At 43.0% G+C, this 27,972-nt stretch overlaps 1 protein-coding gene across 2 annotated transcripts in view; it reads left to right on the forward strand.

Annotated features, from left to right (window-relative positions):
• Positions 1–909: 909 nt before the first annotated feature.
• Positions 910–27,972, forward strand: part of ADGRB1 (adhesion G protein-coupled receptor B1) — an 83,197-nt gene continuing 56,134 nt past the window's right edge. For both annotated transcript variants that reach the window (XM_044658301.1, XM_044658303.1), the window contains exons 1-5: positions 910–1,010; positions 5,361–5,463; positions 9,568–9,718; positions 13,707–13,776; positions 20,811–20,877. In XM_044658301.1, coding sequence (XP_044514236.1) covers positions 910–1,010; positions 5,361–5,463; positions 9,568–9,718; positions 13,707–13,776; positions 20,811–20,877 — 492 coding nt within the window. The remainder of the gene's footprint in view (positions 1,011–5,360; positions 5,464–9,567; positions 9,719–13,706; positions 13,777–20,810; positions 20,878–27,972) is intronic.

Genomic DNA, 27,972 nt, shown 5'->3' on the forward strand with positions numbered 1-27,972 from the left:
AACTTTTATGATTTTCCTGCATTCTGCAAGTTTATGTAGGCAGCCTCCCTTGTCTACCCTGCTTTGGGTCGTGCTCTATTTGGAGGTGGGAAAGAGGCAGAAGGACGCCCAACTCGGGACGTGAGCCTTCATCTCTACGCTCCCTCCCACCCCCCACCCAAAAAAAGGAAGGGCCAAATGTCAAGTGGTTCGCTGTGGGAACTAAATAGTGAGAACTCTAGGAGAAGGGAAAGGCCAATACTGGCTAGGCAAGGTCAGGGAAGATGGGAAGGAGCCAGAAAGAGGTTAAACCTGAAGAACAGGTAAGAGAGGAAGGGAGTACTTTTTAGAAAGTAGGAGTATAATGGAGGAAACATAAATATTATTTTTAAAATTAAGAAAAATGAAAGCAGGAGAAAGAAAAGAATGAATGGAAGGAGGGAGCCAGTGAGTATAAATTTTGTCTTGGGTTGAATCTCATTGACCCAACCTCCTGACCATGCTCCCCCTCACCCAGAAACCAATGATATCATCAGTTCATGGACAGATTCTTAGACTGGGAGTCAGGAAATATGGGTTCTTGCTCTGCCTCTGTCCCTGACCTGTAGCCCCAAACGTCTGTCCTTTTCCATTCATGGCCTCATGGCATAGAAAAGCAAGACAGTACCTTAGAGTTCCATAAGTTCCATTGCATTATAGGCTCCTTCTTTCTAGAAGAAGAAACCGAGGCCCAGAGAGGGGTAGGGGCTTCTCCGTATAGCTAGTGAGTCTCAAAGCTGGGGCTAGAATTTAGATCTAATCTACCCCTTTCCATTTCCACTTGGCTTCATTCCATTCAGTTCTATGCCATCTTCCCATTCCTTCCTAGCCAGGGCCTGAGGCTGACATGTCCATTCCCTGTTGTGTGTGTCTCTCTCCCTCTTACAGAACATGGAAAAGGTGATCGTCCCCTCAGTCACACTCATCGTGGGCTGCGGCGTGTCTTCCCTGACCCTGCTACTCCTCATCATCATCTACGTTTCTGTGTGGAGGTAGGTAGGCAACTGACTGGTTCTCAGGGTGCCCTTTGGGAAATGGGGGGTGGCCTTTTGTGGGGGCGAGGGTGGGGGCAGTTTCTCAGGAATCCCCCAAATCTGACTTGACACTATTCCCTGTCTTATCAGGTGTTTCAGAATGTCTTTCTTGGGATGGGTCTGGGTTTCTGTTCTGGTTCTGTTAAGTGTTGAGTCCTTTGGACTTCTGTTGCCATATCTGTAAAATTCATTTCTCATTCTTCCTCTTCCTTCCTCCTTCCTTTCTTCCCTCATTTCTTCCTTGCCTCCTCACTCCCTTTTTCCCTCCCTACATTCCTTACTGATTCCCTTTCTTCTTCCTTCCCAAGACATCATGAAAGTTAAATGAGAGAAGATGTGGGCCTTTGGCAAGTGTGCTGAGACTCTGCAGAGTAGTGAATAGGGCAAAGGCCTCAGAGTCAGCAAAATCTAGATCCCTATCCTGTCTCAGATGTTCCCTGGGCATCCTACCTGAGACAGCCATTAACCATTCTGTGCCTCAGTTTCTCTTATGTATAAAAAGAGGGCGTTGGACGCCATCATCTCTAAGGCTCTTCCTGCTCTAAATCAGTGGTCTTCAGTCAGTCCATAGGCTCATGTTGGGGGAATGGCCACTGTACACCCACCCCGATGCGTGGTTTAGGACCCATCACAGGGATCACAAGAGGCAGTGGTATGAAGCGAAGACACCTCAGCTCGGAGGCAGGAGACCTACGTTTGAGTCCCAACTGCTGTGGTCTGACTATATGAATGGGGAGGGAGAGGAATCACTTTGGGGGGCCTCAGTTTCCCCCTTTAATCAAAGGAGAATACTTTCCCTGACCTGATTGCCTCCTAGAGGGTTTTGTGAAGATTTAAAGGAATTATAAGTACAATTATGCTTTAAAAAAAATCAAAGACCTACATAGATGTAGAATAGCACATCAGAGCTAGAACAACCTTAGAATGCAGAGCGTAATGTAAAAGCCAGAAGGGGCCTTAAAGATCAACCAATACAACCTCTTTATTTGACAAATGGTAAAACCGAGGCCCAGAGAGGGGAAAGGCCTTACCCAGGGTCACTCAGCCTATCAGTGAGTACGATGGAATAGTAGGATAAATTATTTTTATAGAATTATTTTTATAAATTATTTTATAAATAAATTATTTTTATAGATACCTCCCCAAGTCCTGGGAACCAGATTCTGGTTATTTTCCCAGAGGCATGAGCCAACATGATCTAATCTCTTGCTTCGCCCCCACCCCTTCCTCCCACTCAGCTGCCAATCACCCTGGCATCCCGGTCGAAAAGGAAAATGGAACCAGTTCCCTACAAGGGGGTCACATCGACCTGTCCTGCCTCCAGGGCTGCCTGCCCCGGGGACCGTGTCGGGAACTGTCAGGTTCAATTATCGTTGACATCGTACTGGCTAATGACCTTATCGGGCTGGCTGAGGCGGACTCCAGAAGCGGCTGAGCGTTCCTGTGGAAAGAGCTCCGGGCAGGCAGTTAGGAGACTTCTCGTTCTGACTTGCTTTGTGACCTTGGCCCAGTCACTGCCTAGTCCTGAGGCTTCCTATAAAATGACAGTATCAAAGAACGTGATTTCCAAGGTCCTTTGCAACTCAGACATTCGATGTGTGCGTGTATTTTTAACCCTTATCTTCTGTCTTAGAATCAATACTCACTCATTAGCTGTGTGACCCTGAGCAAGTCACTTTACCTTATTTGCTTCAATTGCCTCATCTGTCATAGAAACTGGAGAAGAAAAGACCCCTCCATTGTGTTTGCCAAGAAAATCCCAAATGAGGTCAACGAAGAGTCAGACAAGACTGAACAACAAAAATAATGATGTCCTGTGTTCTTTTTGATACTCATATTCTATGTCCTTAGTTTTAATATTCTCTGAGCCCTCTGACAGTACCTATTTGGTGGTCCCTTCTGGCTCCAGTATTCTGTGTTTTGTTGTTTAAATTCTCCATGTCCTAAGGGCCCTTCCATCTCTAATATTCTATGATCTGTTCTGGACCTCAAAGACCCAATTTGGCTGGTGGTTGTTTGTTCATGGGGAGAGAGTTGGTCAAGATTTTTACTGATCTCCCAGGCTTGAGGGACTGGATAGACTGAAGCAAGCAGTGGTTTTTGTACCTTGTGGATGGTGTGTGAGACGTGCAGATCCTTACTGCACACACTCCTTTGTGTGCCCTTACACACACGCTCACACTGTCACTTCTGCTTCCCCGTTTGTATGCACAAATATTCTGCATGCACAGGTTCCCATACCTCTAAGCAGACGCCACACACAGAGGAACGCGTTTGCCCAGATACACACATCCTTAAACAACACACAGAGTCCGGGGCATGTCAGATGGACAGATCCTGATCGGGTGGGTGGTTACAGGGGGTTGGAAAATGAAGCCAGATTCATAGGACAACAAAAAGAAGCCAGAAGGAACCCTAGAGGTCTTCTAACCCAATCCCTATATTTGGTAGATGAAGAAAGGGAGGACCTAAGAGGTAGTAAGTGGTAGAACTGAAGTTATTACTCCCTCTTATGACTTGATTTTAATCTATGTTGGGTTCTATGTCTCCCATGAGGAGCTCCTGAGGACACAGGGGATGATGTCTCGGGGGTATCTAAGTTCCCCAGAGCTCTCTCATTCCCCAGAAGAAGGTAGCATTTTTTTTTCAATTTTTTGTGCTTTTGGTTTGTTTTGTTTGTGACCAGATCTTTTTCCACAAAAAATGTAGACATGATCTAATAAGAGTCTGGCTCCTTATGTTTCTTCCCCGATTGTGTCATTGTGGGGCTAGATTATTGTCACTGGCTTTCTACAGTTCCCTCAGGCCATGAGAAAACACAGGACCTTGCTGGTCATAGATTAGACGTGAAGGGAAAACTACAGAGGATAAAATTCAACCCCCTTATTTCACAGGCAACAAAACCGAGGACTAGAGTGGCTTGAGTGAATTGTTCAAGGCCACACAGATCATAAGAGAAAGAGAATTTGAACCTCATCCTTTGATTCCAAATCCAGCACTCTTTCTGCCAATGACATTCTTTCTCAAAGCCTGATAAAGTCTTGGGGAAAGAGTGTATGATGATGATGGGATGCTGGGTATCTTTGATGATGATGGTGCCAGTGTTTGCGATGATAACAGTGATTATGGTAAAGGTGATTTTATTGATTGTGATGATGATAGTGATTATGGAGATGATGGTGATTGTGGTCATGGTGGTTTTATAAGATGGTTAGCTAGCTAATCAATTAAATGGAGAGAGAAGGAGAGAGAGAAAGAGAGAGAGAGAAAGAGAGGGGGGGAAAGAGAGCGGGGAAAGAAAGAGAGAGAGAAAGAGAGAGAGAGAGAGAGGGAAAGAGAGAGGGAGAGGAAGGGAAGAGAGAAGAAATAGAGGAGGAAAGAGAAAAAGGGATGGCAATGCTAGTGATGATGATGGTTATTATATAGATGCAGATGATTATGATTATGTTTTCTCCTGCCATCCTGATAGTGATTATGGAGATGATAGTAATGTACATTTTATATACAGCAACACTGCACTGATGGTAATTATATGTAGTGATGCTTATGAAGATGAGTTTGGTGACAGTGATGACGATGGTGATGGTAGGACAGTTGCTGGTGGTAAGGATGATTTGGAAGTTGATTGTGGTGATGCTGATGGTGCTCACTGTGATGATGCTGAAGAGGGGCGGTAGTGATCGTGTATATAGATAGAGATGATGGTTGATGCACTAGTGGTGTTGAAGTTGGTTATATAGAAATGGTTGTGACCATTATGCAAATGGGAGGGATGGGATAGGAACTAGACCTGTGGTTTCACTGTTATAGGAAACACCTCTATATCAGTACATGCTAGCATGTTCTCTGCAATTTCTAGTTTTAGAGAATTACCTAGAGGAGAGGTATCAAAAGCACCTAGTAAAGCCTGGAGGAGATTAAATTGTAATTGGGAAATATTTAGTGAAATAAATAAAAATACAGTAGAACACAGATAATGTTAATATGTTGTTTTCTAAGTTAGAGATCCTTATGTGCAGTTCTATAGCATTAGTCCCATAGTGAGTACGTGTCCAAGGCAAGGCTTGAGCCCAGGTTGTCCTGGCTTTGATTGCTTTCTCACTGATATAATTGTCTCTCTTATGATGAAGATGTGTGTCATGGGTTAATATGAGGACAGTGATGGCAATCATGATGAAAATGATGATTCTAAATGCCTGGGCCACTTCCCAAGCCTAGGGTTCCTGAACAAAGCACTAGAATCTATTGAAGGTACGTCCCAAGACATTGGAAGTGGCCCAGTGTTCTTTTGTTTCTCCTCTCTTCCAGGTACATCCGCTCTGAAAGGTCTGTTATCCTCATCAACTTTTGCCTCTCTATCATCTCTTCCAACGCTCTCATCCTCATAGGACAGACCCAGACTCGAAACAAGGTAAGGGTGCTCCCCAGATCCCACCCCACCATTAAAATCACTAAAATCAGCAGATTCTCAGTTCAGCCCTAACACAACCAATAACCTAAATCCATTAAGAGGATGTAGACAGAAGGCTTTGTAATGGAAAATTGTTATGTTTATGTTAAGTTGTTATTGTTAGATTCACAGAATTTTATAGACCTAAAAGACCCTTGAATCAAAGCATTCTTAAATTAGAGGGGGGATGAATGAGATGAACTTGGGTGGGGAAAACAATTACATATTTATTTTCAATAACCTCCTACTGAATGAAGCTAAGCATTTCCTTCAATGAGAGGCAGCTAAGTGGTGCCATGGATAGTGTGCTGCACTTGGAATGAGAAAGATAGACCTGAGTTCAAATTCAGCCTTAGACACTCACTAGCTGTGTGATTCTGGGCTTCACTTAACCCTTCTTTACTTTCATTTCCTCAGCTGTAAATCAGGGATTCAAAATAGCATACCCACCCTCTTCCCCTGCCAGAGTTATGAGGATAAAGTGAGTTAACATTTTTAAAGCACTATATAAATTTGGGTGGTGAGGGGAAGGATGATGTATATGAACACAGGCAGCAAAACATTATTCTGAGAAGGTTTTCATGAATCTTACCTGCTTTTGAAAGGGGTCCTTGACATAAAAAGTTAGTTTTTTTTATTTAAAATTTAAAATTTTATATTATTTTAAAATTAGTTTAAAAAATCAATAAATTCTGATTTAATCTAAACTTCTTAATTTATAGAGGTGGAAAAAGCAGGGGCAGGATGGGGGAAATGAGACCTAGAGAGGGAAGTAAATTGCCCAAGATCACACAGGAGGTAAATCACAGAGCTGGTTTTAGAACAGTGGTCTTCAGATTCCAAATCAAATGCTCTTTCTTCTCACTGATCCATCCTCATGCAAGAGTTCCCCTATGGTCTTTCTTCTTTTTTAAAGCCTTACTTTCTGTCCTAGTAAAAACCCTAAGACAGAAAGGCAAAGGCAAAAGGCAAACAGGGTTAAGTGATTTGCCCAGGGTCACAGATCTAGGAAGTGTCTGGGGTCAAATTTGAACCCAGATTGTGGTTTTCTATCCACTGTGCTGCCCTATCATCTCTTCTTGAGGAGAGTCATCCATCCTCTACTTCTAAAGGAAGTCCCTCTATTCTGGATCAGTTTTCATTGTTACAAAGTTATTCCTTGCAGTGACAAAATTCTACTTCCTTCCACCCATTGTTCCTTATTTTTCCCATTAAGGTCAAGCAGAATAAGTCTAAACCTAATCCTTCTTCCATATCCTAGCTCTTCAAATACTTAATGACCTTTATCATATTCCTCCTTAGTATTCTTTTCTCCAGGCTAAATATCCTCCGTTCCTTAAACCATTCCTCCTATGGTCTTTAAACCTCCTACCATTCTGGTTACCCTTTTCTGGGCATGTTCCAATTTGCTAATGTCCCCCCTAAATTACAGTACCCAGAACTCAGTCACTCAGCAAGCATCCTTAACTGCTTACCACATATCATGGTGCTAAGTTTTGAGATGTCAAAGAAAAGCAAAAATGAGCAACTAGATATCACACTGGATAGAGCGCCTGGTTTGGAGTTGAGAGGATCCGGGTTCAAATGTGGACTTAGACACTTCCTAGCTTTGTGAACCCAGACAAGTCACTTAGCCCTAATTGCCTAGCCCTTGCTATCAATTTTGCTTTATTTTATATGTAAATGGTTTAATATAGGTATAGATATATATTATAGAAAGTTTAATATATGTATTTATAAGTGATTTAATATATTATTTGTGTATATATTATATAGAAGGAGTTTAATAAAATGTATATAAAGGGTTTAATATATAATAAACGTATATATAGGTACTCTTCTGCCTTAGAATCAATACACTCAATCAATATACTCTAGTACAACTCTCACTTAGACCATTTATATTTTCTTTCTGGGTGTGAAGAGTTTTTGGGAGGGAGATATTGAATAGTTGTTTTCAATTATTTTAATCCTTTCGGGATTAAAGAAAAGAGAAGAGCCCTAACTAAAACCGAGGGAATATAGCCAAATATAAGGAACCACTGAGCCATCTCAGGTGCACATCATAGTAGAATAAACCCTAAAGGGGATGTCTGGAATCCTGAATTCCCTTCTAGCCTTTACTGCTAAATTCCCGATGTAACCTTGGACAAGTCACACCCCCTCCCTGTGACTCCATGAGAGGGTAAGGTTAAGGTTGCTTTCTGCTCTGACCTTCATTTATATATGTATTATATATAATATATATTAAACCCTTTATATATTATATTAAATCTGTATAAATATAATATATAATAAACCCTTTATATATACCTATATCATATATTAAACTATATATTATATATGTTAAGCCCTTTATATAGTATATTAAACCCTATATTTAGACATATATTATATATTAAACCCTTTATATGTAAATATACATTACTATTAAACTCTTTATATATATTAAACCTAATATATACACATATTATATTTTAAGCCCTTTATATATATTAAACCCTGCATGTATACATATATTATATTAAATCCCTTATTTGTAACATATTCATATAATATTAAATTAAACCTTGCATATACATATATAATATAGTAAACCCTTTATATATACATATATTATATAGTAAACCCTTTAAATTTAGACTATGTACATATATTAAACCCTACATATACACATCTATATTAAACCCTTTATAGAATATATTAAATCCTGCATGTATACACATATATTAAACCCTTTATATGTAACATATACATATAACATTAAATCAAACCAGATATACATATTATATATATTAAACCCTTTATATATACATATTTTATATAGTGAACCCTTTAAATATAGAATATGTACATATATTAAACCTTTATAAATTGTATTAAATCCTATATACACTTACATATATTATACCCTTTATATAATATATTAAATCCTGCATGTATACATATATATGATATATTAAGCCCTTTATATATAATATATACATATAACATTAAATTAAACCATATATACATTTATAGTGTATATTAAACCCTTTATATAGATACATATATGATATAGTAAACCCTTTAAATATAGAATATATACAAATATATTAAACCCTTTCTTTATATATACGTATTTATATATTAAAACCTTACATTCTGTTGTAGTAACAATTCTAAGAAGGGTAAAGAGTGGGCAAATGGGGTTAGGTGATTTGTCCTGGGTCACCCAGCTAGGAAGTGTCTGAGGCCATTTTTGAACCCAGGACCTCTCTTCTACAGGTCTGGTGCTCTACCCACTGTGCTTCCTAGCTGCCCCTTTGAATATATTTATATTAATTATATTATAATTATATATAATAACAATAATAATATATTATATTAATATATTTACGTAGTGTTGTTGTTTTTTTCATCTAGTAATACTGTATCTATTACTTCGTTTCCCTGGTAGGAAATACCTTTGGGAGGTATTAAGGGGCTTCTTATCCCCAGTTTATTGAGCCTTTCCCCCAGGCTCAGACTGGCCCCTAACTTTTGGGATGCAGTAGAAGGGCCCTGATCTCAGTGCCAGATTAAGGCCTAACCCTGAACACCACAAGGAGGAACCATAACAATTACTTCCTAAGTATTGACTCAAATAGGCTCTAATCCTAATGTCACTGACCAAGCCCTAATCTTAGACATCAGATCAGCTGTAATCCAGGGATCTAAATCTTAAAGCCGGCCCCAGATTGAAGCATAAATCCATGTCTGGACTGAGTCTCAGCTCTGGCCTGAAGTGAGCTCTAACCCTGTTGGTGTAGCCTAAGCCCTAATCTGGGCCATCAACTGAGTATTTGCCCTGGATATGTCCTGAGTGTAACCCAGGTAGCCTGAGCCCCAGCCCTGGGGGAAGATAGCCCCTGTCCCGTGATCTCCCCTGTGCTCTGGCTGGCCATGGCACGAGACTCCTGCACAGCTCAGCGCCACTCCTCGGTGCTCTGGGGGGAGCTCAGAGATCCCTGGCGAGGAAGGAGAGGCCAGGCTGCTCCATGATGCCTACTGTGCTTGCCCTCCCCTAACTTCCTACCACCGCAGGTGATCTGCACCCTGGTGGCTGCCTTCCTACACTTCTTCTTCCTGTCCTCCTTCTGTTGGGTGCTCACCGAGGCCTGGCAATCCTACATGGCTGTCACTGGGAGACTTCGCAACCGCATCATCCGAAAGCGCTTCCTGTGCCTCGGTTGGGGTGAGTGGAACCCGAGGTCCCTCCTGTGCCCTAGGTGGTGGGGTCCTGGAAAAGAAGGGGGGTAAGGCCCGGGCCTGGGAGCGGGGATACATGGGCTTCGTCCTAAAATCAAACCTTTGGACTTAGATAATGTCCGAAGCTTCATGTGGCTCTGTATCCTGGAATTCTGTATCCCTTCTACGCCGATTCCTACTTTTCTGTTTGAGTGCTTCCAGTTCTCTTGTCCTATGTCAAAAAAGGTACAGGTTTTTCATGAGCCTGTGTTTGTCTCAGTTTTTTCATCTATAAAATGGGGATAATAATAGCTCCTAGCACTCAGGATTATCATGAGGATGAAACCAGGTAATAATGACAAAGCGTTTAACACTGTACCTGGCACACAGTATGCACTATGTAAATGCTAGCTATTAAAATGATGATTATTTGTTGTTGTAAGGATCAAATTAGATTCTATTTGTAAAGCACTTTGAAAACCCAAAAGCACTCTATAAATGCCAACTATTATTGGGATTGTAGTTATTGCTACTTGTGATGATAATAATAATCATGATAATATAAGTCAATAAAGTGATATGGCAGCCCCAAACCTCATGCCATCCTAGAAATGCCAGAAAGAGAAGCATCACTCAGAGGGAGGCCATAGTCCCCATCTTCCAAGCCCTACTTGGGTGAAGTCAGTCTAGGGCAGACACTGACAAGCTGTATTACTTCCAGAAGGCAATGGTCAAATCGCAAAAAGACTGGAGAGTGTGTCTTATGCGAGTTCATTGAAATGGATGGGGATGTTTAGTCTGGAAAAAAGAAGACTTAGTAGGTCATCAGAACTGTCTTTAATTATTTGCTGTAGAAGAGGGATTGGACTTGTTCCGATTGGCTCTAGAGAACAACATGGTATAGTCGATGGCTGGAATTTGGAGAGAAACCAATGTAGAATTCCTCCCTTAAGAATAACTCTCAGGACAGCAAGGTAAAACAGTGGATAGAGTACCAGGCCTGGAGATTCAGGAGGTCCAGGATTCAAATCTAGTCTCAAACACTTCCTAGCTGTGTGACCTGAATAAGTCACTTAACCCCGATTGCCTCGCCTTTACCACTGTAAAGAATTACCACTGTCTTAAGAACTGATACTAAGACAAATGGTAAAGTTAAAAAAAATGACTTTTTAACATTTAGAGCTTTCTAGAGTTTGCCACTTAGAATTTGGTCAGACATCCAAGATGCCAAGGTCATGCACTGCATCCTGGGCCATCCCCAGTCTTCTTAATTTTTGTCCTGCCACTGGCTTTGGATGACTCTGGAAGAAAGAGTGAGGCTGAGGACTTGGTGCAGCTTTGCTTCATTTAAATCCAACTCTTACCCAAGTCAAGACATCACCCTTGATCTTCAAAAATGGAGGACAAACACCAACAATAGGCTGCCTCGGTTGGTGACAGATCACCCTAGCTGTTGACTTATAAGCTAAGGATGGTTGTGGCGGTGGCAGTGATTGTTCTGCTGTTAGGAGAGATTTCTCCTCCGGGAACAAGTTGAACAAGATCGTCTTGAGATCAGTCAATTAGCAAGCATTTATCACATGCTTAATATGTACCTGGTACTGGAGGCAGGAAGACAAAATGGGATAGTCCTTGGGATCAAGGAGATTATATCCTATTGGGGAAGATGATATCTATTCACATAAATATTCACAAAGTAAATAAATGGTAAATTTGGGATAGAGAAACACTAGGAAGTATCTGAAACAGGATAGGAGATGTTACATGATGATGTATAACTTGGTGATACATGAAATTAACTTTAAGCAAAGCTTGAAACTAAGAGTTAGAGCTGAAGAGACATTGGGGATGATCCATGCAAAGGTCAGGTGGTGGGAGATGGAATGTTGTACATGAAGAATATTTTAAAAAAAGACCAGTTTGGCTTGAAGGCAACATATATAAGAAGGAGTAATTGTGTAATAAGCTGAGAAAGGCATCCTAGAAACTGGTTTTGATGGACTTTAAGTGTCAAACAGAGAAATCAACATTTGAATCTAAAGGCAATAGAGAGTTTTGGCATTTACTGAGCAGCAGAGAGACGTGGGGAAAAAAAAGTAAAAAAACTAAACCACAGATCTTACTCCCTTAGCTATGGGGTGGATGGATTGGTGGCAGGGAATGAAAAGACCTGAGGCAGGGAGACTAGTTTCAATAGTCCATGTGAGAAGTGATGAAGGATGGAGCTAGGGTGATGATTATGTAAGTGGACGGAAGTTAGGTAGATGGAGAATCGAAAGGACTTAGCAACTGAAGGATGAGGAGGAGTAAAGATTTGATGTAGACTATAGTTGTGAACCTTGGTACCTGGAAAGACGATGGTATTGGTAGCAGGAATAGGAAAGTTATAAAGAGAAGTGGTTTGGGTTGGGTTGAGTGGGGGATAGAAATCATGAATTCTGTAATCAAATTGGAAGTATCCATTAGATATCTGGTGACTAGGAGATACCAAAGGTGGCTATATAGATCTGGGAGTCCTCTTTGTAGAGAAAATAATTGAACCCATGAAAGCTGATCACCAAAAGAGAAAGTCACTGAAAGAGGAAGTTCAGAGACAAAAGAGAAGAGGGTTCAGGTCAAAACCTTCATATATGCATCATTTTGAGATAAGATAATGATGAAGGTCCAGAAAAGAGTGCCTGAGGAGTAGTTAGATAAAGTAAGAAGAAATTCAAGAAAGAGTAGGGTCATAATAACCCAGAGAGAAGAGGTTAGCCAGGAAGAGAAGGTAGCTAGCAGTGTCAAAAGTTGCGGAGAAGTCAAGAAAGAGGAAGACTGAGAAAAGTGGCCATTGGATTTGTTACTTAAGAAATCACTGGTATCCTTGGAGAGAATGAATTACTTCTAGCTCTGAGACTCTGTAATCACATGAAATCTAATTCTTCTTCCCCATGGCAGCCTTTCAAATTCTTAGGGACAAGTCTTATTTCCACCTCAAGTCTTTTCTTCTTCAGATTAACCATTCCCAATAAAGTTTCATTTGACCTGACCTTAAGTTGACCCTCTGGAGTTTAACCCCAGTTTATTGAAGTCCTTCCCAAAATGCAGTGCTTGTGATTTAACACAGATACTCCAGATACCATCTGACCAGACACTGTAGAATGACACTAACACCTTTCTCATAGAAGATATTGTGTTTCTTCTTGTAATGCTTCTCTGGCTCTAAGTTTGGGGTTTGGGGCTGCCATGTTTTGGGTTGCAGGCTTATACCAAGCCTGCAATCACAGAATTTCAGAATTTCATTATTGCAAAGAACTCCAGTAATTATAGAGTCAACACATGCTTTGAAAAACAAAACAACCCCCTTTGTTCCCACTTAAAAAAAAATTCTGTACTACACCAGACCAGATGAATGGCCATCTAGACACTGCTTGAGGCAGCTAGATGGCATAGTGCATAGAGCACCCCTGCTGGAGTCAGGAAGACTTCCCTTCCTGAGATCAAATTTGGCCTCATATTTACTAGATGTGGGACCTGGGCAGGTCACTTAACCCTATTTGCCTCAGTTTTCTCGCTGGAAAAGGAAGCAGCACACCTCTCCAGCTTCTTTGCCAAGAAAACCCCCAAAGGGGTCAAAAAGTATTGAATGTGACTGAAAAATGATTGAACAGCAATGAGAACATTTTGCTTTAAGACTTTCTAGCATGGTGAAACTCTGGAGGCAGGTCTTTCTGCTTGCAGTCAGCTCTGATTAGGAAAGTTCTTGTCCCCCCTTCTCATCCCTATCCACTACAGAATTTTACGTTTTTATGACCCCTCAGAATTGGTTGCAACCAACATGGCAGGGCTGTTGAAAGCCGCCACAGATTCTGCCTCTGGAATCTTGGGCTGACAGCGTTTGTGTTGGAGATTGGGAGTAGGTGAGGGTAGTTGGATAACGGGCGGGGAGAGGATGCTGGGATCTGACAGTACCTTTTTTTTTTTTTTTTTTTTTTTTTTGACATTTCCCGCTTTAGGGCTTCCTGCTTTAGTCGTGGCCATTTCAGTAGGATTTACCAAGGCCAAGGGTTACAGCACGGTGAACTAGTAAGTATTGAGACTTCGCCTCCTTTTACTCTCCCTGTACAAGAACTCAGGACCACAAGTTGTGGTTTAGCTGAAGGTGGGGGAATGGGAATTAGTTGGGATACTCATTCTCCAACACCCTCACAGCCCCCTTCAGAAGCATAGAGGCAGTTTCTTGAACTATTCATCCATTAAACATCCCCTGAGCACGGAGCTCAAGGATGAATTGGACCTGGTCACTGCCTTCACAGAGCTACATAGTCTAATGGGGTGGGGGTAGGGGACACGAGACACAAATGTCAGGGACCTCACAGAATAGTGAAAATATCCTTGAGTGTGGAATCAGAAGACCTGAGTTTAAATCCAAAATCCTTTATGATCTTATACCAGGGTCAGAAGGTGGCACAATGGACAGGGTGCTGGGCCTGGAGTCAGGAAGACTCACCTTTCTCAGTTCAAATCCAGCCTCAGATTCTTAATAACTATGTGACTCTGGGCAAGTCACTTAATGCTTTTTGCCTCAGTTTCTTCATCTATAAAATGAGCTGGAGAAGGAAATGGCAAACCACTCCAATACTTTTGTCAAGAAAACCCCAGATGGGGTCACAAAGAGTCAGACACAACTGAAACACAACAACAAAAACGACAGGATAAACACCATGAGATAAGAGACTCAGGGCTGTGAAGATCCAGAGAAAGGAGAGATCTTTTGTGATTGAAGAAGAGTCAGGAAGGCTGACACTTGAATTGAGGCTTGAAGGATGGAAAGGATTTTAGCAATCAAAGCAATTGTGGAAGACATGAGAAAGAGAAGAGAGCTAGCATATTTCTGGCAATGGGAAAAATCATTAACAAAGGCAAGAAGGGGGAAAGTAAGACTCATTTGGGGATCCATAAATTGTCCATAGGAACAAAGGATTTAGGACTAGAAGGGACCTTGTTGAGCAATGAATCCCCTCCTCCCCTTTTTTCAGAGGGGCTGAGCGAGACCCAGAGAGGAAAAGGGATTTCTCCATAGCACTACACATGGTTAAGTGGCGGAATCTCACTTTGAGCGAATAATGAATGACCAAATATTTATTAAGCTCTGACTACATGTCAAGCCTTTGGGATACAAACGCAAACAAATGAGAGTGAGAGTTCTTGCCCTTGAGGAGCTTCTGTTCTAATGGGGGGGAAGACAACACATGAAGGGGAGCTAGAAAGAGAACGATAGCACGTGGTGGCATGGTTTGGAAATGGATGGGCGGCGACATGGCGGGAGAAGATAAAGGTTCCCTGTCAGAGTTCAGGATCCTAGAATCCAGGTGCTGGTGAAAGGGAGTGTCTTTCAACAGCAAATTCATTGGAAGGAGCTAGTTTATGTTGATCTAAATACTATAAGCACAAAGCACAGGGCCCTCCACAGAGCAGGGGTTGAATAAATGAAGTGACTTTGCATTCCACCATTTTCTTGGGCTGGAGCAAAGTGTTTGAAGGAGTGAGGAATGAGAGGTAAGATTAGAAATATAAATTGGACCCAGATTATGGAAGGCCTTGAGTGCCAGATTAAAAAGTATGGACTTTGATATAGCTTGGGGGGAGGGGTATTTGTGTTTGCATGTTTTCTTTCTTATTAGATTGTGATCTCCTTGTCGGCAGGCACTATCTTTTTGCCTTTTTTCCTTTTTTTGGAATCCCAAGCACTTAGCAGCCAATACATAGCAGGCACTAAAATAAATACTGATTGATTAGACGTTTTCCTGTGGGTAGTGAGTCACTTCATGCATGTTCTAAGCAAAGAAACTACGTGAGAGGCAGTATGATACACTAGACAGGGCCTCAGTTTCCTCATCTATAAAAAAGGCTACTGTTCCCTGAATTGACTGTTTCATGGGGTCACCATGTGGAAAGAGCTTTATAAATTCTAGAACTAAAAAGAAAATAGAGTTATTACACTCGTTAAACAAGTGAATGGTTTAAAAACCACTTTGGAAACTCTGTGTGTATATTCTATGTGTATTTGGAGTCAGAAGGCTTGTGTTCAAAATCCTCCTCTGATGCTTATTACAATACCGTGTGATCCCAGACAAGTCTTTGAGTCCCTGGGACTCAGTTTCCTCCTGTGGAAAACAAGAGGAGCTGAATTAGTTGGTCTCTGAGGTCTCTTCTAGCTCTAAATATATGAATCTATGATCAAAGCTGGGCTCTAGACCTATGACTCAGGAGCAGCTGGGTGACTCAGTGCACAGAGGGCCAGGCCTGGAGTCTGGAAGATCTGAGTTCAAATCTGGCCTCAGATACTTCCTAGCTGTATGACCCTGGGTAAGTCACTTAACCCTTATTGCCTAGCCCTTATTGTTCTTCTGTCTTTGAATCTATACTTAGTATTGATTTGAAGGTGGAGGTAAAGGGTTGTTTGTTTTTCAAAAAGAAAAGAAATAGGACTCGAGCATCTTGATTTGGATGGGGGAGAGACTAGAAGCCAGAATAAGAGACCATTGCAGGAGTTCAGGGGGACAGTATGGAGTGTCTGGACTAAGAGAACTAAGACAATGAGGCCTCAGAAACCCAGGAAGAGTGGCACAGTCATGAGTGTCCCGGTTTCAGAGAGACTGAGGTGGAGGTGGATGGAGGAATTCAAGATAGAGGGCTAACTTCAGGGAGGGGGCAGAGAGACATGATGAGTTTGGCATTTGGGAAGAAACTGGAGAAGAGGAAGAGAGAGGAAGGGAGGAAGCCCAAAGGGGATATCAGGAGCCTAGGATTTTATCAGCAAGGCACTGGCTGCCCACTAGCATTAGGCAAAGAGAAACCTTGGCACCTTGGCACCAGCCACTGTCCCCTGTGATGTCTGCAATCCTGGTGAAGGAGGGGCAGGGCGACAAAGACAGAGGGGGAGAAAAACAATAACGAGAGAGAGACTGAGAGACAGAATGTGACCGAGTAAGCAGAGAGACGGAAACAAAGACAAAAATGAGGACAAAGAACGAATGAGAAGCAGAAACATGGAAGGGAGGAGAGGGACAGAGAAGGGGGAAAGAGAGGGAGGGAGAGAGAGAGAAGAGGAAGGAGAGACAGAGAGACAGAGACAGAGGAGGGAGAGAGAGAAAGAGGAGGAGGGAGAGAGGGAGAGAGAAAAAGAGAGAGAGAGAGAAGGGATGGAAAGAGAGAGGAGGAGGGAGGGACTTTGTGAGTCAAAGAAAGAACTAGAGAGAAAATGAGAGATACACATAGAAACAATATGACTAAGAGAGAAAACAGGACACAGACACAGAGATATTTCTGGGGTAGAGAAGCAGATAAATAGAGCAAAGTGGAGGCAGGTCAGAGCCTTGGGTTCTAGTTCTTACTCTCTACCACAAACTTGCATCATCTTCTTAGACAAATCCTCCCTCCTCTCTGGGCTTCAGTTTCCTCATCTGTAAAATGGGGTTAATATTCCCTGAACTGACTCCTTCATGGGGTGATTATGCAGAAAGAGCTTTATGAAATTTAGAACTCAAAAGAAATGTGAGTTAAAGTGATTATCAAATCAGAGAGTGGTTTAGAAAACACTTTGAAAATCTAATGTGTTTTATTATATGGATGATGGTAGAAAGAAACTAAAAATTTCAGAGCCAGAAGAGAACTCAGAAATTATCCAGTACAGCTAATCTGTTTTACAGATGGTAACATCGAGGTACCTCTAGAGAACCTTGAGCACAGTGGAGAGTACATTGGCTCTGCAGTCAGAGGACTGGGTTCAAATTCTCCCTATCTGTGTGATTCTTATAAAGTCTCTGGGCAAAAGTTTCTTCATCTGCAAACTAAAGGTGTTGGACTGAGTAACCTGAGAGATTCCTTTCAGCACTAAACCTAAGATTCAACGACTAAGGGCAGCTAAGTGGCATAAGAGAATATAAATGATTGGATTTGGAATCAGGAAGACTCCTCTTCATGAGTTCAAACCCAGTCTCAGACACTTCCTAGCTGTGTGACCCTAGGCAAGTCACTTAACTCTGTTTGACTTGGTTTCCTCATCTGCAAATCAGATTGGAGTGGGAAATGGTGAAGAACCACTCCAGTATCTTTCTCAAGAAAACCCCAAATGGGGTCATGAAGTGTCAGGCACTACTGGAAAACACCTGAACAACAAGAACGTAGAAGCAAGATTTGAACTTGGGTCCCAAGTCCAATGTCAAAGCTCTTTCTCCTATAGTATACTACTTCTCTGTGGGTATCTTATCTTCCTGATTCTGCCTCCCTTCTACCCCAAGCAAGAAATGATCCAAGTTCCTTCTGGCCTTGAACCCCTAGCCATCTCAAATACATGACAAAAATATCATAGATAAGTCATTTGTACCAGAAGGAACCTTGGAGGTCCTGTAGTCTAATCCTCTCATTTTATACATGAAAAAAATTAAATGCAGCACTCAAATGAGATAATGCAAATATTTTGCAAAATTGAAAATATGTATTATTATTCATTTGTTAATATTGCTGATATTTACTATTTTTAAAACCCTCACCTTCCGTCTTAGAATCAGTGCCTTTTATTGGTTCCAAAGCAGAAGAGTGGTAAGGGCTAGACAATAAGGGTTAAGTGACTTGCCCAGGGTCACATAGCTAGGATGTATCTAAGGCCAGATTTGAACCCAGGGCCTGTCTCTAAGCCAGGCTCTCAATCCACCCAGTCACTTTGCTCCAACACACACACACACACACACACACACACACACACACACACACACACACACATTTTAGGCAAATCATGAACCCCGTTGCCCATTAAGCTTATTTTCATTTGTCCAAGGAGGAAGTTAGCGTAGGTGACTCTTAAGGTTCCTTCCCCTTGTGAATATTGAGACCCTTCCATCCTACATCCCGCCTTATACTCCAATTCCATGTATAAGTGTTTAGGGAGCTTGGGCAGAGTGTGGATGCGCAGAGCCTCCCCATTGGTCCTTTGCTTTCCCCCATCAGGGAGGTGTATGCAAATTCCTTTCACTCTCTGCACCTAAATTTCCTCCTTTGTCAAATGAGGGCCCCGATCTTTGAGATGCTCCCCCTCACACTCCCTCCAGTAGTTTATGACCCTATTAACTCCCCTCCTTCGGGGAAGGGCCAGCGGGAGATGCTCCACCGAGGCACAGCCAGGTCATCCCCTTGCTCTGGGCATGCCTATGGTTGCCGTGCCAATGTCGTATTTCTCTGCTCGACAACGAGATTTCTGAGGACAGAGAGAGGGGCGCTCCTCGTAGATATTTACCAACATCCTCACTGTTGTTCAGTCGAGTCCGACTCTTCATGATCCACTTGGGGTTTTCTTGCCAAAGATACTGGAGGGGTTTGCCGTTTCCTTCTCCAGATCATTTTCCAAATCTTCATGATCCACTTGGGGTTTTCTTGCCAAAGATACTGGAGGGGTTTGCCGTTTCCTTCTCCAGATCATTTTCCAAATGAGAAAACGAAGGCAAACAGAGTTAAGTGACTTGCCCAAGGTCACACAGCTAGTCAGTGTCTGAGACCAGATTTGATCTCATGAAGGGTGAGTCTTCTTGATTCCCAGCCCAGCGTTCTATCCGCTGTGCCACCTCACTGACTGGTTGCCGATATCCTGCTAGCAGAAAGGTCAGAGTAAAGTATGAGCTGTGTCCTGCAAAATGATAATGATGACTATTCCCCAGAAATAACTAAATTATTTTTAATTCAACCAACTTGAATTGCCTCATAGTCCCAGGCTCTGAGCCCACATCTGTCCTGCTCCAGCTTCTTGTGTAACCTTAACTAGGTCATCTGAATTCAGTGGGCATCTGTTTGCTTCTTCTTCTTCTTCTTGTTATTCCTTTACCTTTTGTCTTAGAAATGATACTAAGGATCAGTCCTAAGGCAGAAGAGCAGTAAGGGCGAGGCAGCTGGGGTTAAGTGACTTGCCCAGGGTCACGCAGGGAAGAAGTGTTCACTTAACTACCCCTTATCTGTGTGCTTTTGACTGATCCGCTTTCCCAGAGGGATCACAGACCTTTGGAGCATCCTTCTGCCAAGCCTCGCTGTTCTCTTTCATCCAAGGGCAGCTCCTGACATTATGGATAGAATATTAGACCTGGAGTCAGGAAGATCAAAGTTTAATTCTTTGAAATCCTGCTTTAGAAACGTACTGGCTGTGAGACCCTGGGCCAGTCCCATCACCTTTCTTAGCCTCAATGTTCTCATCTGTAGAATGGGGATGATAATGGCAAATGTAAACAGCATGTCAGGAGCTGGAAGGGAAGCCTAGTTCTGATAAGTGAAAGCCTATGGGAGCCCAGGGACCCACCCAGAGATATGGAGTCCCAGGAGTATTGGGGAGATAAGAATGGTGACCTGAGTGCAGATAGCAGAGAGACCTGACTGGGAAGAAAAGAGCCAGCCAAAACTGTGCTTCAGGGCATAGAGCAAGAATTGGGAGGGATTTTTCTCTGGTCTTAGCCCTGCTGGGAGAGGAGGTACCCTTATACCTTTTGGGGAGAGTCTAGGAGAAAAGTTCACCCCAGGGTGTGCTCTGCCCTCCTGTGTTCTCCATGTTATTGGGTAGTTCCTAAAATGTTATTGAAACAGAAACTGTATTTAATCTGGGGGGAGAAGGGAGGGAGGTGATATAGTGGATAGAACACCAGGTCTGGAATCCACCAGAAAGACTCATTTTCCTGAGTTCAAATCTGACCTCAAACACTTCCTAGCTGTGTGACCCTGAGCAAATCACTGAACTATTTGCCTCAGTTTCCTCCTCTGTAAAATGAGCTGCAGAAGGAAATGGTGAACCACTCCAGGATCTTGTCCCAGAAAACCCCCAATAGGGTCAAGAAGAGTCGGACCTGACTGGAAAACAACTGAACGACAAAGGCTTAGTTAGAGAAGGCTTCCCGAGAGCTAGGCGTGGGGCACCCTTTGGAGAGAAAGCTAAAGGGGCCCGTCCAGGTAGGAGCAGAGGCAAAATGAGACTGCCATGAGACAAGAGCAGAAGCCAAGGAAGAGACGGAGGACCTCCTTGGTGGGGAAATCTGCCAGGCGAATCTGTACTAACCAGCCTGTGTTCTCCACTCCCTTTCTTCCAGCTGCTGGCTCTCTTTGGAAGGGGGACTGCTGTATGCCTTCGTGGGACCAGCTGCTGCCGTTGTCCTGGTACTGCCTCCCCAGCACGGGCTCCTTCCTGATTCCCCATCACCCTTTCCTAAGGTCCTTTATCCCCCTAAGTGTGGAGGAGAGGTGACCTTATCTCACCATCCCCCTCCATCCCACCAGAGATCCTGGGAATCAAGAGACCTTGGTTTGAGTTCTGGCTTTGCTGATGTCTTTCTGGGTTTCTTTGGGCAAGTTCCTGACTCTAATGGGGCCTAAATTTCCTCCTCTATAAAACAGGGGCATCGACTATAAATCCCCTCCATCCTTAGAGAGTTTCTGAATGTATTAATTTGCTGTGTGACCTGGGTGTCAGCCTCAATTCTCTGAGCTTGTTTTCCCATCCATAAATAAGGATCTGGGACTAAATGATGTCCAAGACCCATTCTTAGCCCTGGACAATCTGTGATTTCCTCACTCCTTGCATAACCCTGGATAAGTCATTCCCCTCCCCAACTCAATTGCTTTCATCTGGGCTCAACGGTCTCCCAGGAGCCATTCCCACCTAGACCATCCAAGAGTTAAAATCTCCATAACATCACATTGCCAAGTATTGAGTAGAGAAGGACCACTTGTCCTTTGTACACAGAGTAGTTCAGTTTACTAAGCATCCATCCTGGGCTTCCAGTGTCTAACTCAGCTGGATCTATCATCTGGGCTCAACTACCCAGTGAATGAGCCTGGAGCAGGGATCCAAGTGCCTTCCCTTGGGGCCGTGCAGCATAATGCTGCTGCTAATGGCTAGATTTGCTATTTCTCTTACCATCTGGGACTCAGTTTACTTCTGCGTAAAATGGGAACCATAATACCAGCATAAATTCCTTCCTGATTCTATATCGAATTTTCCAAGATACTTCATCCCCCTTTTCAGTTGTGTCTGACTCTTTGTTGACTCCTTTTGGGATTTTCTTGGCAAAGTTACTAGAATGGCTAGCCATTTCCTTCTCCAGCTCATTTTCCAAATAAGAAAACTGAGGCAAACAGAGTTAAGTGACTTGCCCAGGCTAGGGGATGAGTGTCCTTATCTCACCATCTCCTTTTGTCCCCACAAAGATCCTAAGAATCAATGAACTCAGTTTATACATCCTGGCTCTGTTGATGATTCTCTGTGTGACTTTGGGAAAGTTTCTGCTTCTCTCTGGGCCTATTTCCACTATAGAAAAAGGATATTGAGAAGTAGCTATGAGGATCAGTGAATTGAGAGCAAGGCCAATGATGGGAGGTCCTGAGTTCAAATTTGACCTCAGACACTTTTGACTCTGGGCAAGTCACTTAACCCCAGTTGCCCAGCCCTCACTGCTCTTCTGCCTTGGAACCAATACTTAGTATTGATTCTAGAAGGAAGGAAAAGAAAAGAAAAGAAAAGAAAAGAAAAGAAAAGAAAAGAAAAGAAAAGAAAAGATAAGAAAAGAAAAGAGAAAAAGGGCATTGATCTATATTGGTCTCTGCAGATCAACCTTGAGAGGGACCTCAGTCTAGTAAAAGAATTAAAAAGATACGCATTCAGGAGACACTGGTTTCTCCTTCTATGCGTCTAAAGACATCTCTGGGTTTAAACAGGGATCCTTCTTTTTAGGGAAAATAATCTGACAACTGAAACAAATGAATCCAACAAACTCCAATTTGATGACGTTCAGCAGGCTTTTATTAAGTACCTACTATGTGCCTGGCCCTATTGTGTGCACCAGGGCTACAAAGACAAAAACAAAACTCTCCCTGCCCTCAGTCAGCTTAGTTCTACAGGAGGAGAGAGAATGTATGCAGATAAGTGGTACAAAATATATTCTAAACAATTTCAGAAGAAAAGCACTTAGTAAGCCTCTACTGTGTGCCCAGCCTTGAGCTAGGCAGTGGGGGGGGGGGATGGGTGGGATACGAAGCTTAGACAAGAGTTGACCCCTGTCTTTATAGAGCTTTCGGTCTAGCAGGAGGTTTTGACACAAATGCAGGTAACTTTAATGCCCCAAGTTATTTGATAAAGGTATTAGAGATGTGCCCACAAAATGCTCTGGAGGTCTGAATGGTGATAGTAGAGGAGGTAGAACTTGAGTTGCCCCCTGCCTCCTTTTTCTTTTAAACCCTTACATTTTGTCGTAGAAATAAGTAATGGTTCCAATGCAGAAGGGCAGTAAGGGCTAAGCAATTGCAGTAAAATGACTTGCTCAGGGTGACCCAGCTAGGAAGTGTCTGAGGTCACATTTGAACCCAGGATCTCAGACTCTAGGTCCAGCATTATCCACTGAGCCACCTGAGTTGACTTTTAAAGGTCATATATTAAGAAATAAAAACAAATGGAAGAGACAGACATTCCAAGCATTGGAAACTGCTTGAACAAAAGCCTAGAGTCAGAAAATTTCAGGGTTTATTGGAGGTAGAAAGTAGAGCAGTCTGGCTGGCTGGAACAGTAAGTGTTTGTAAGGGAATCATAAGAAATGTCCAGAAGGATAGGATAAGACCAGATTGTATAGGGCCTTGAATGCCAGGCTAAACTTTATTTTCTAGGCAATAATGAAAGATTTTGAGCCGAGAAGTGACGAGACAAAAGCTATACATCATGGCTAGGAATGCCATAGCCAATCCTGCATAATAGCTCACTACCAGATAGTTCAGCATTTAGCAAATCATGTCCCCTCCCCTAGTACAGGCACATAGTCAGTCAAGGAGCATTCATGAAGTTCCTACTGGGTGTCAGGCACTAGATTAAGCCTTGGGGATACAAAAAAAAGGCCTAAAAAACAGAGTCCCTGTTCTCCAAGAGCTCTTAACAGCCATGTACAAACAAGATAAAAACAGGATAAACTGGAAATAATCAATGGAGACAAGGTACTAGCTTTAAGGGGGATCAGGAAAGGCTTCTAGAGAAGGCAAGATTTTAATCCAAAACTGGAGGGAAGGCTGGGAAACCAGGAGGCAGAGATGAGGAAGGAGAATCTCTCTTCTCCCTTTCCCTCTGTCTTTCTCTCTATGTCTGTCTCTTTCTCTCTACCCCTTTCCCTCCCTGTCTATCTCTGCCTCTCTCTGTGTCTCTTTCTCTGTCACTCCCTGTCTCTATATCTGTCTGTTTCTCTCTCCGTCCCCCCTCTTTCTCCCTCTCTCCCACCCTCCCTCTCTGTCTCTCTGCCTCTATCTCTTTCTCTCTGTCTTCTTCCTCCCTCTCTCTCTTTTGTCCTCTCTCCCTCCCTCCCACTTGCTTTCTCCCTCTCTCTCCCTCTCTTTCTCTCTCCTCTCTCCTTTCTTTCCTCTCTTCCTTCTTCCCCCTCTTTCTTCCTCTATCCCTCCCTCTCTCTGTTTCTCTCTCCCTCTTTCTCTCTCCTTCTGTGTTTCCTTGTCTCTGTCTTTCTCTCTGAGTCTCCCTCCCTCCCTTTCTCTCTCTTTCTTCCCTTTCTCTTTCTGTTTCTTTCTCCCTCCCTGTCTTGCTCTCCCTCTTTCCTTGTCTCTGTCTCTGTATGCTCCCTCCCTGTGTCTTCCTCTCTCCCTCTCTGTCACTCTTTCCACCTCTTTCTCTCTTTCTTCCTCCCTCTCTCTCCCTGTCTCTCTATCTCTGTCTCCCTCTCCTTTCTCTCACACTCACCTATACACACATAGCCCATTTCTTTAATCAATAGACATTTAGTACATACCTACACTGAAGAAATAGATGAGGATGAAGTTCTTCCTGCCTTCATTCTAGCCAAGGAGATGGCTGGTGTGTACACATCTACAGAGATAATAAAGAAATTCAAGGCATTTTGAGGAGGGGGGGGGTCGGCACTAGCAGCTGAGATGATACAGAAAGGCCTCACATAGAAGACAGAGTTTGGGCTAAACTTTGGAGGAGGTTAGAAATTCTAAGAGAGGCAGAGGTGAGGGGCAAGGGCATTCCAGGCATGGAGCACAGCCTCTGCAAAGGCAAGGGGATGGCAGACAAAGTAGCTTATGTGAGGGGCAACCAGAAGACCTACTAGGCTGGCCCAGAGGGCAGGTGAATGGGAGCGATGTCCAATAAGCTGAGAAGGAGATTCCCTCTCTCTCCTGGAGAGGTTCCAGCCAACTTGTGAAGGGCTTTAAATACCAAAGCTGGGAGTTTGTTTTGATGATTGAATTTCCACAGAGGAAGAAAGGGGTGGGGGGACATTTCTACAGGGCAGAAATAGCACAAGCAAAAACCAGGGGGCTTGGAAAGTGTAGGGCTTATTCACAGGGGTTTGGAAAATTCCAATGAGAAACTGGATTTGAAATCACTTTGGACATTCCATGCCATGTCCACGGGCGTTTTTCCTCCTCCCCTAGCCTGCTCCTTCTACATACCTTGAACTCCTGAGATGCAGAAACTCTAGCTCAGGGAGAGGATGCTGTGGGATTTCAGAGTGGAATGGCTTTAGAGATCTCAATATGGCTCCCTCATTTTACTGAGTAGGAGCTCTTCATGGCAAAGCTAAGACTCAGACTCGGGCCTCCTGACTGCCAACCCTCTGCTGTGCTGCTTCCTGGTTTTCTTCCCTGAGAGCATCACTGGCCCCAGCAGAGATCCCCACATCCTCCCTTCTTGAAGGTACCAAAGAGGAAAGAGGTTGCTGGGCACCAAGGAAAGGGCAGTCAAGAGAAAAGCTTAGAGAGATCCTGGAATGGAGAAAGAGGCACCTTCATTAGCTCAGACCAAATAGAGTTAACTCTTCTCCCTCTTCTCTTTTCTCCTGACTGCCCCCCCACCCCCCCCAGACCTGACCCATCAGGGACCCACTGATGATCCCTCCATTGGCCTGGAATTCTCAACATTCACAGGCCAAGATACCGTGCCCAAGGGCAGGGTTGAAATTCCATTTCAGTGCTCACCCCCAATCCAATACAGGCAGGTCCCATTTTAAGCAAACTCCGTATTTTGTTTTTTTCTTATTTTGAGAGAGCCTCAGGCTTAAAAACCAGATAAATCCAGGACGATTATTCACATGTCTAAAGGATTCTTGGCTTTAAGGATACCTTGAGTGTCTAAGCTTCTGTTTACATCCAAGAATTTGTTTCCTGATCCCATTTTTTTAAAACCCTTACCTTCCATCTTAGAATCAGTACTGTGTATAGGTTCCAAGCAGGGAGGTGTCAGGGGAAGTTGTAGCAGAGAGTCCTGGGAGTTGTAGTCTCCCAGGGCTTACAATAATTTTAAGTGCCATACTAGGCAATGGGGATTAAGTGACTTGCCCAGGGTCACACAACTAGGAAGTGTCTGAGGCCAGATTTGAATCTAGGACCTCCCATCTCTAAGCATGGCTTTCAATCCACTGAGCTACCCAGCTACCTCCATGCCCTATTTTTTTAAGGCAAACAGGGTTAAGTGACTTGTCCAGGGTCATATAGCTAGTAAGTATCTGAAGTAGTAAGTATCTGAAGTCAGAGACTTGAACTCAGGGATATGAGTCTTCCTGACTCCAGGCCCAGCGCTCTATCCACAGTGGCAACTACCTACCCCAATCCCTTCACATTTTGAGCTGAGATGAGATGAGGATTATAGTAGTGGCAATGATAAGAAGAGGGAGGTAGAGGGGATAGGACAGAGAAATTTAAAACTAGGGCTTGAGGAACACTCACCCACTCCCATTCAGTATTATCCATGAAGAGAGATGACTAGAACTGGTGGACAGGCACATTTGGCTCCACACCAGGAAAAGCTCCCTAATAATTGGAGCAATCTAAATAGACTAGTGAGTGACAATGAGAAGTAGGGAGCTCCCCATCAGCAGAGATCTTCCAACAGAGGCAGTCACTCAATAAGGATGTATTAAGCACATACTTTGTACCTGGAACTGTGGTAAGCAGTGGAGATAGAAAGGTAAAAACGTGTCCTCTGCTCCTCAAAGGGCTCTCATTCTCCATAGAGGTATAAGATCTGTGCATTGTAGGGGCAGCTAGGAAATGTAATGTGGAAGTATCCTAGATGGATATCAGATGTTTCAATCCACCTAGGAACTCCTTGGGGCCAATTATGCCCCCAAGCCCTTTATCTTGGGAACAAAGTTTATTTAACAAAAATGGAATAAAGATAACTGGATAGGTATGATCCTAACTCTATTCACACTAACTTCACCCAACTTCTACATTCCCTGCTTAGGGAAGCCTTCTGTTTCTTCTCTGGGCCCTACTTAATCCTCCCTATGCTATCTAAACCCTTTCCCAACCTGACTTAATCTAATTCCCACCAATAATTAATAAGAAAGAAAGGGAGGGGAAAACCCTAGGTTTGGCTGCTGTACTAAGCAACCAAAGTTATAGATGGAAAATTTAGGATTAACTTAACCAATAGGAATTCTGGCAGCTGGACCACTGGTAGATGAAAACTGGACTCAGTGAAATTGGTTTTCTCCCAGTAAATCCTCTCCTTGGATGCCAAGATTTCTCCACAAAATCCTGACTGTCCAAATGTAGAATAAGTTAGGGATAGTCTGGTTTTCTAGGGTTAGTTGAAAGATGGAAATTTTGAGATAAGCCCTGGGAAAGGATTCTGGGTAAGAAAGGAATTGTGGGTCTACAACTGAAAAGTGGGTTTTTTCTCTCTGCCTACAATTCCCATCAAGGTGAAGGAGGGGTTTTTCTCTGAGAGATTCTCCTATATTATGTATTTCCTATAGGCAATTGGGATTCTATATATTTCATATAGAATTCATATACACATAGTATACACACACACACACACACATAAATATATATGATTCTCCAAATCTCTAGTAAATTAAAATGAATCTCAGAGGGATGGCACTAGCTACTGGGGGAACCAGAGAAGGCTTCCTACAGCAGGACAGTGTAAGCGAAGTCTTAAAGAAGGTCAGGGATGTCAGACGTAAGGAGGGAGAGCATCCCAGAGATGGAAGACAGCTAGAAGCAGAGTGTTGGGTTTCAGGAAGAGCAACAAGGCAAGTATCTCAAGACTGAAAGAGAATAAAGTATAAAAAGACTGGAAAGGTAGAAAGGGGCCAGGTTGGGAAGGTCTTTAAAAGCCAAACAGAGGGGCAGCTACCTAGCTCAGTAGATAGAAAGCCACGCCTAAAATCAGGAGGACCTGGGTTCAAATATGGCCTCAGATACTTCCTAGCTATGAGCCCTTAGGTGAGTCACTTAACCCCCATTACTTAG

This window comes from Gracilinanus agilis, chromosome 1, assembly GCF_016433145.1.
Source record: "Gracilinanus agilis isolate LMUSP501 chromosome 1, AgileGrace, whole genome shotgun sequence".
NCBI lineage: Eukaryota > Metazoa > Chordata > Mammalia > Didelphimorphia > Didelphidae > Gracilinanus > Gracilinanus agilis.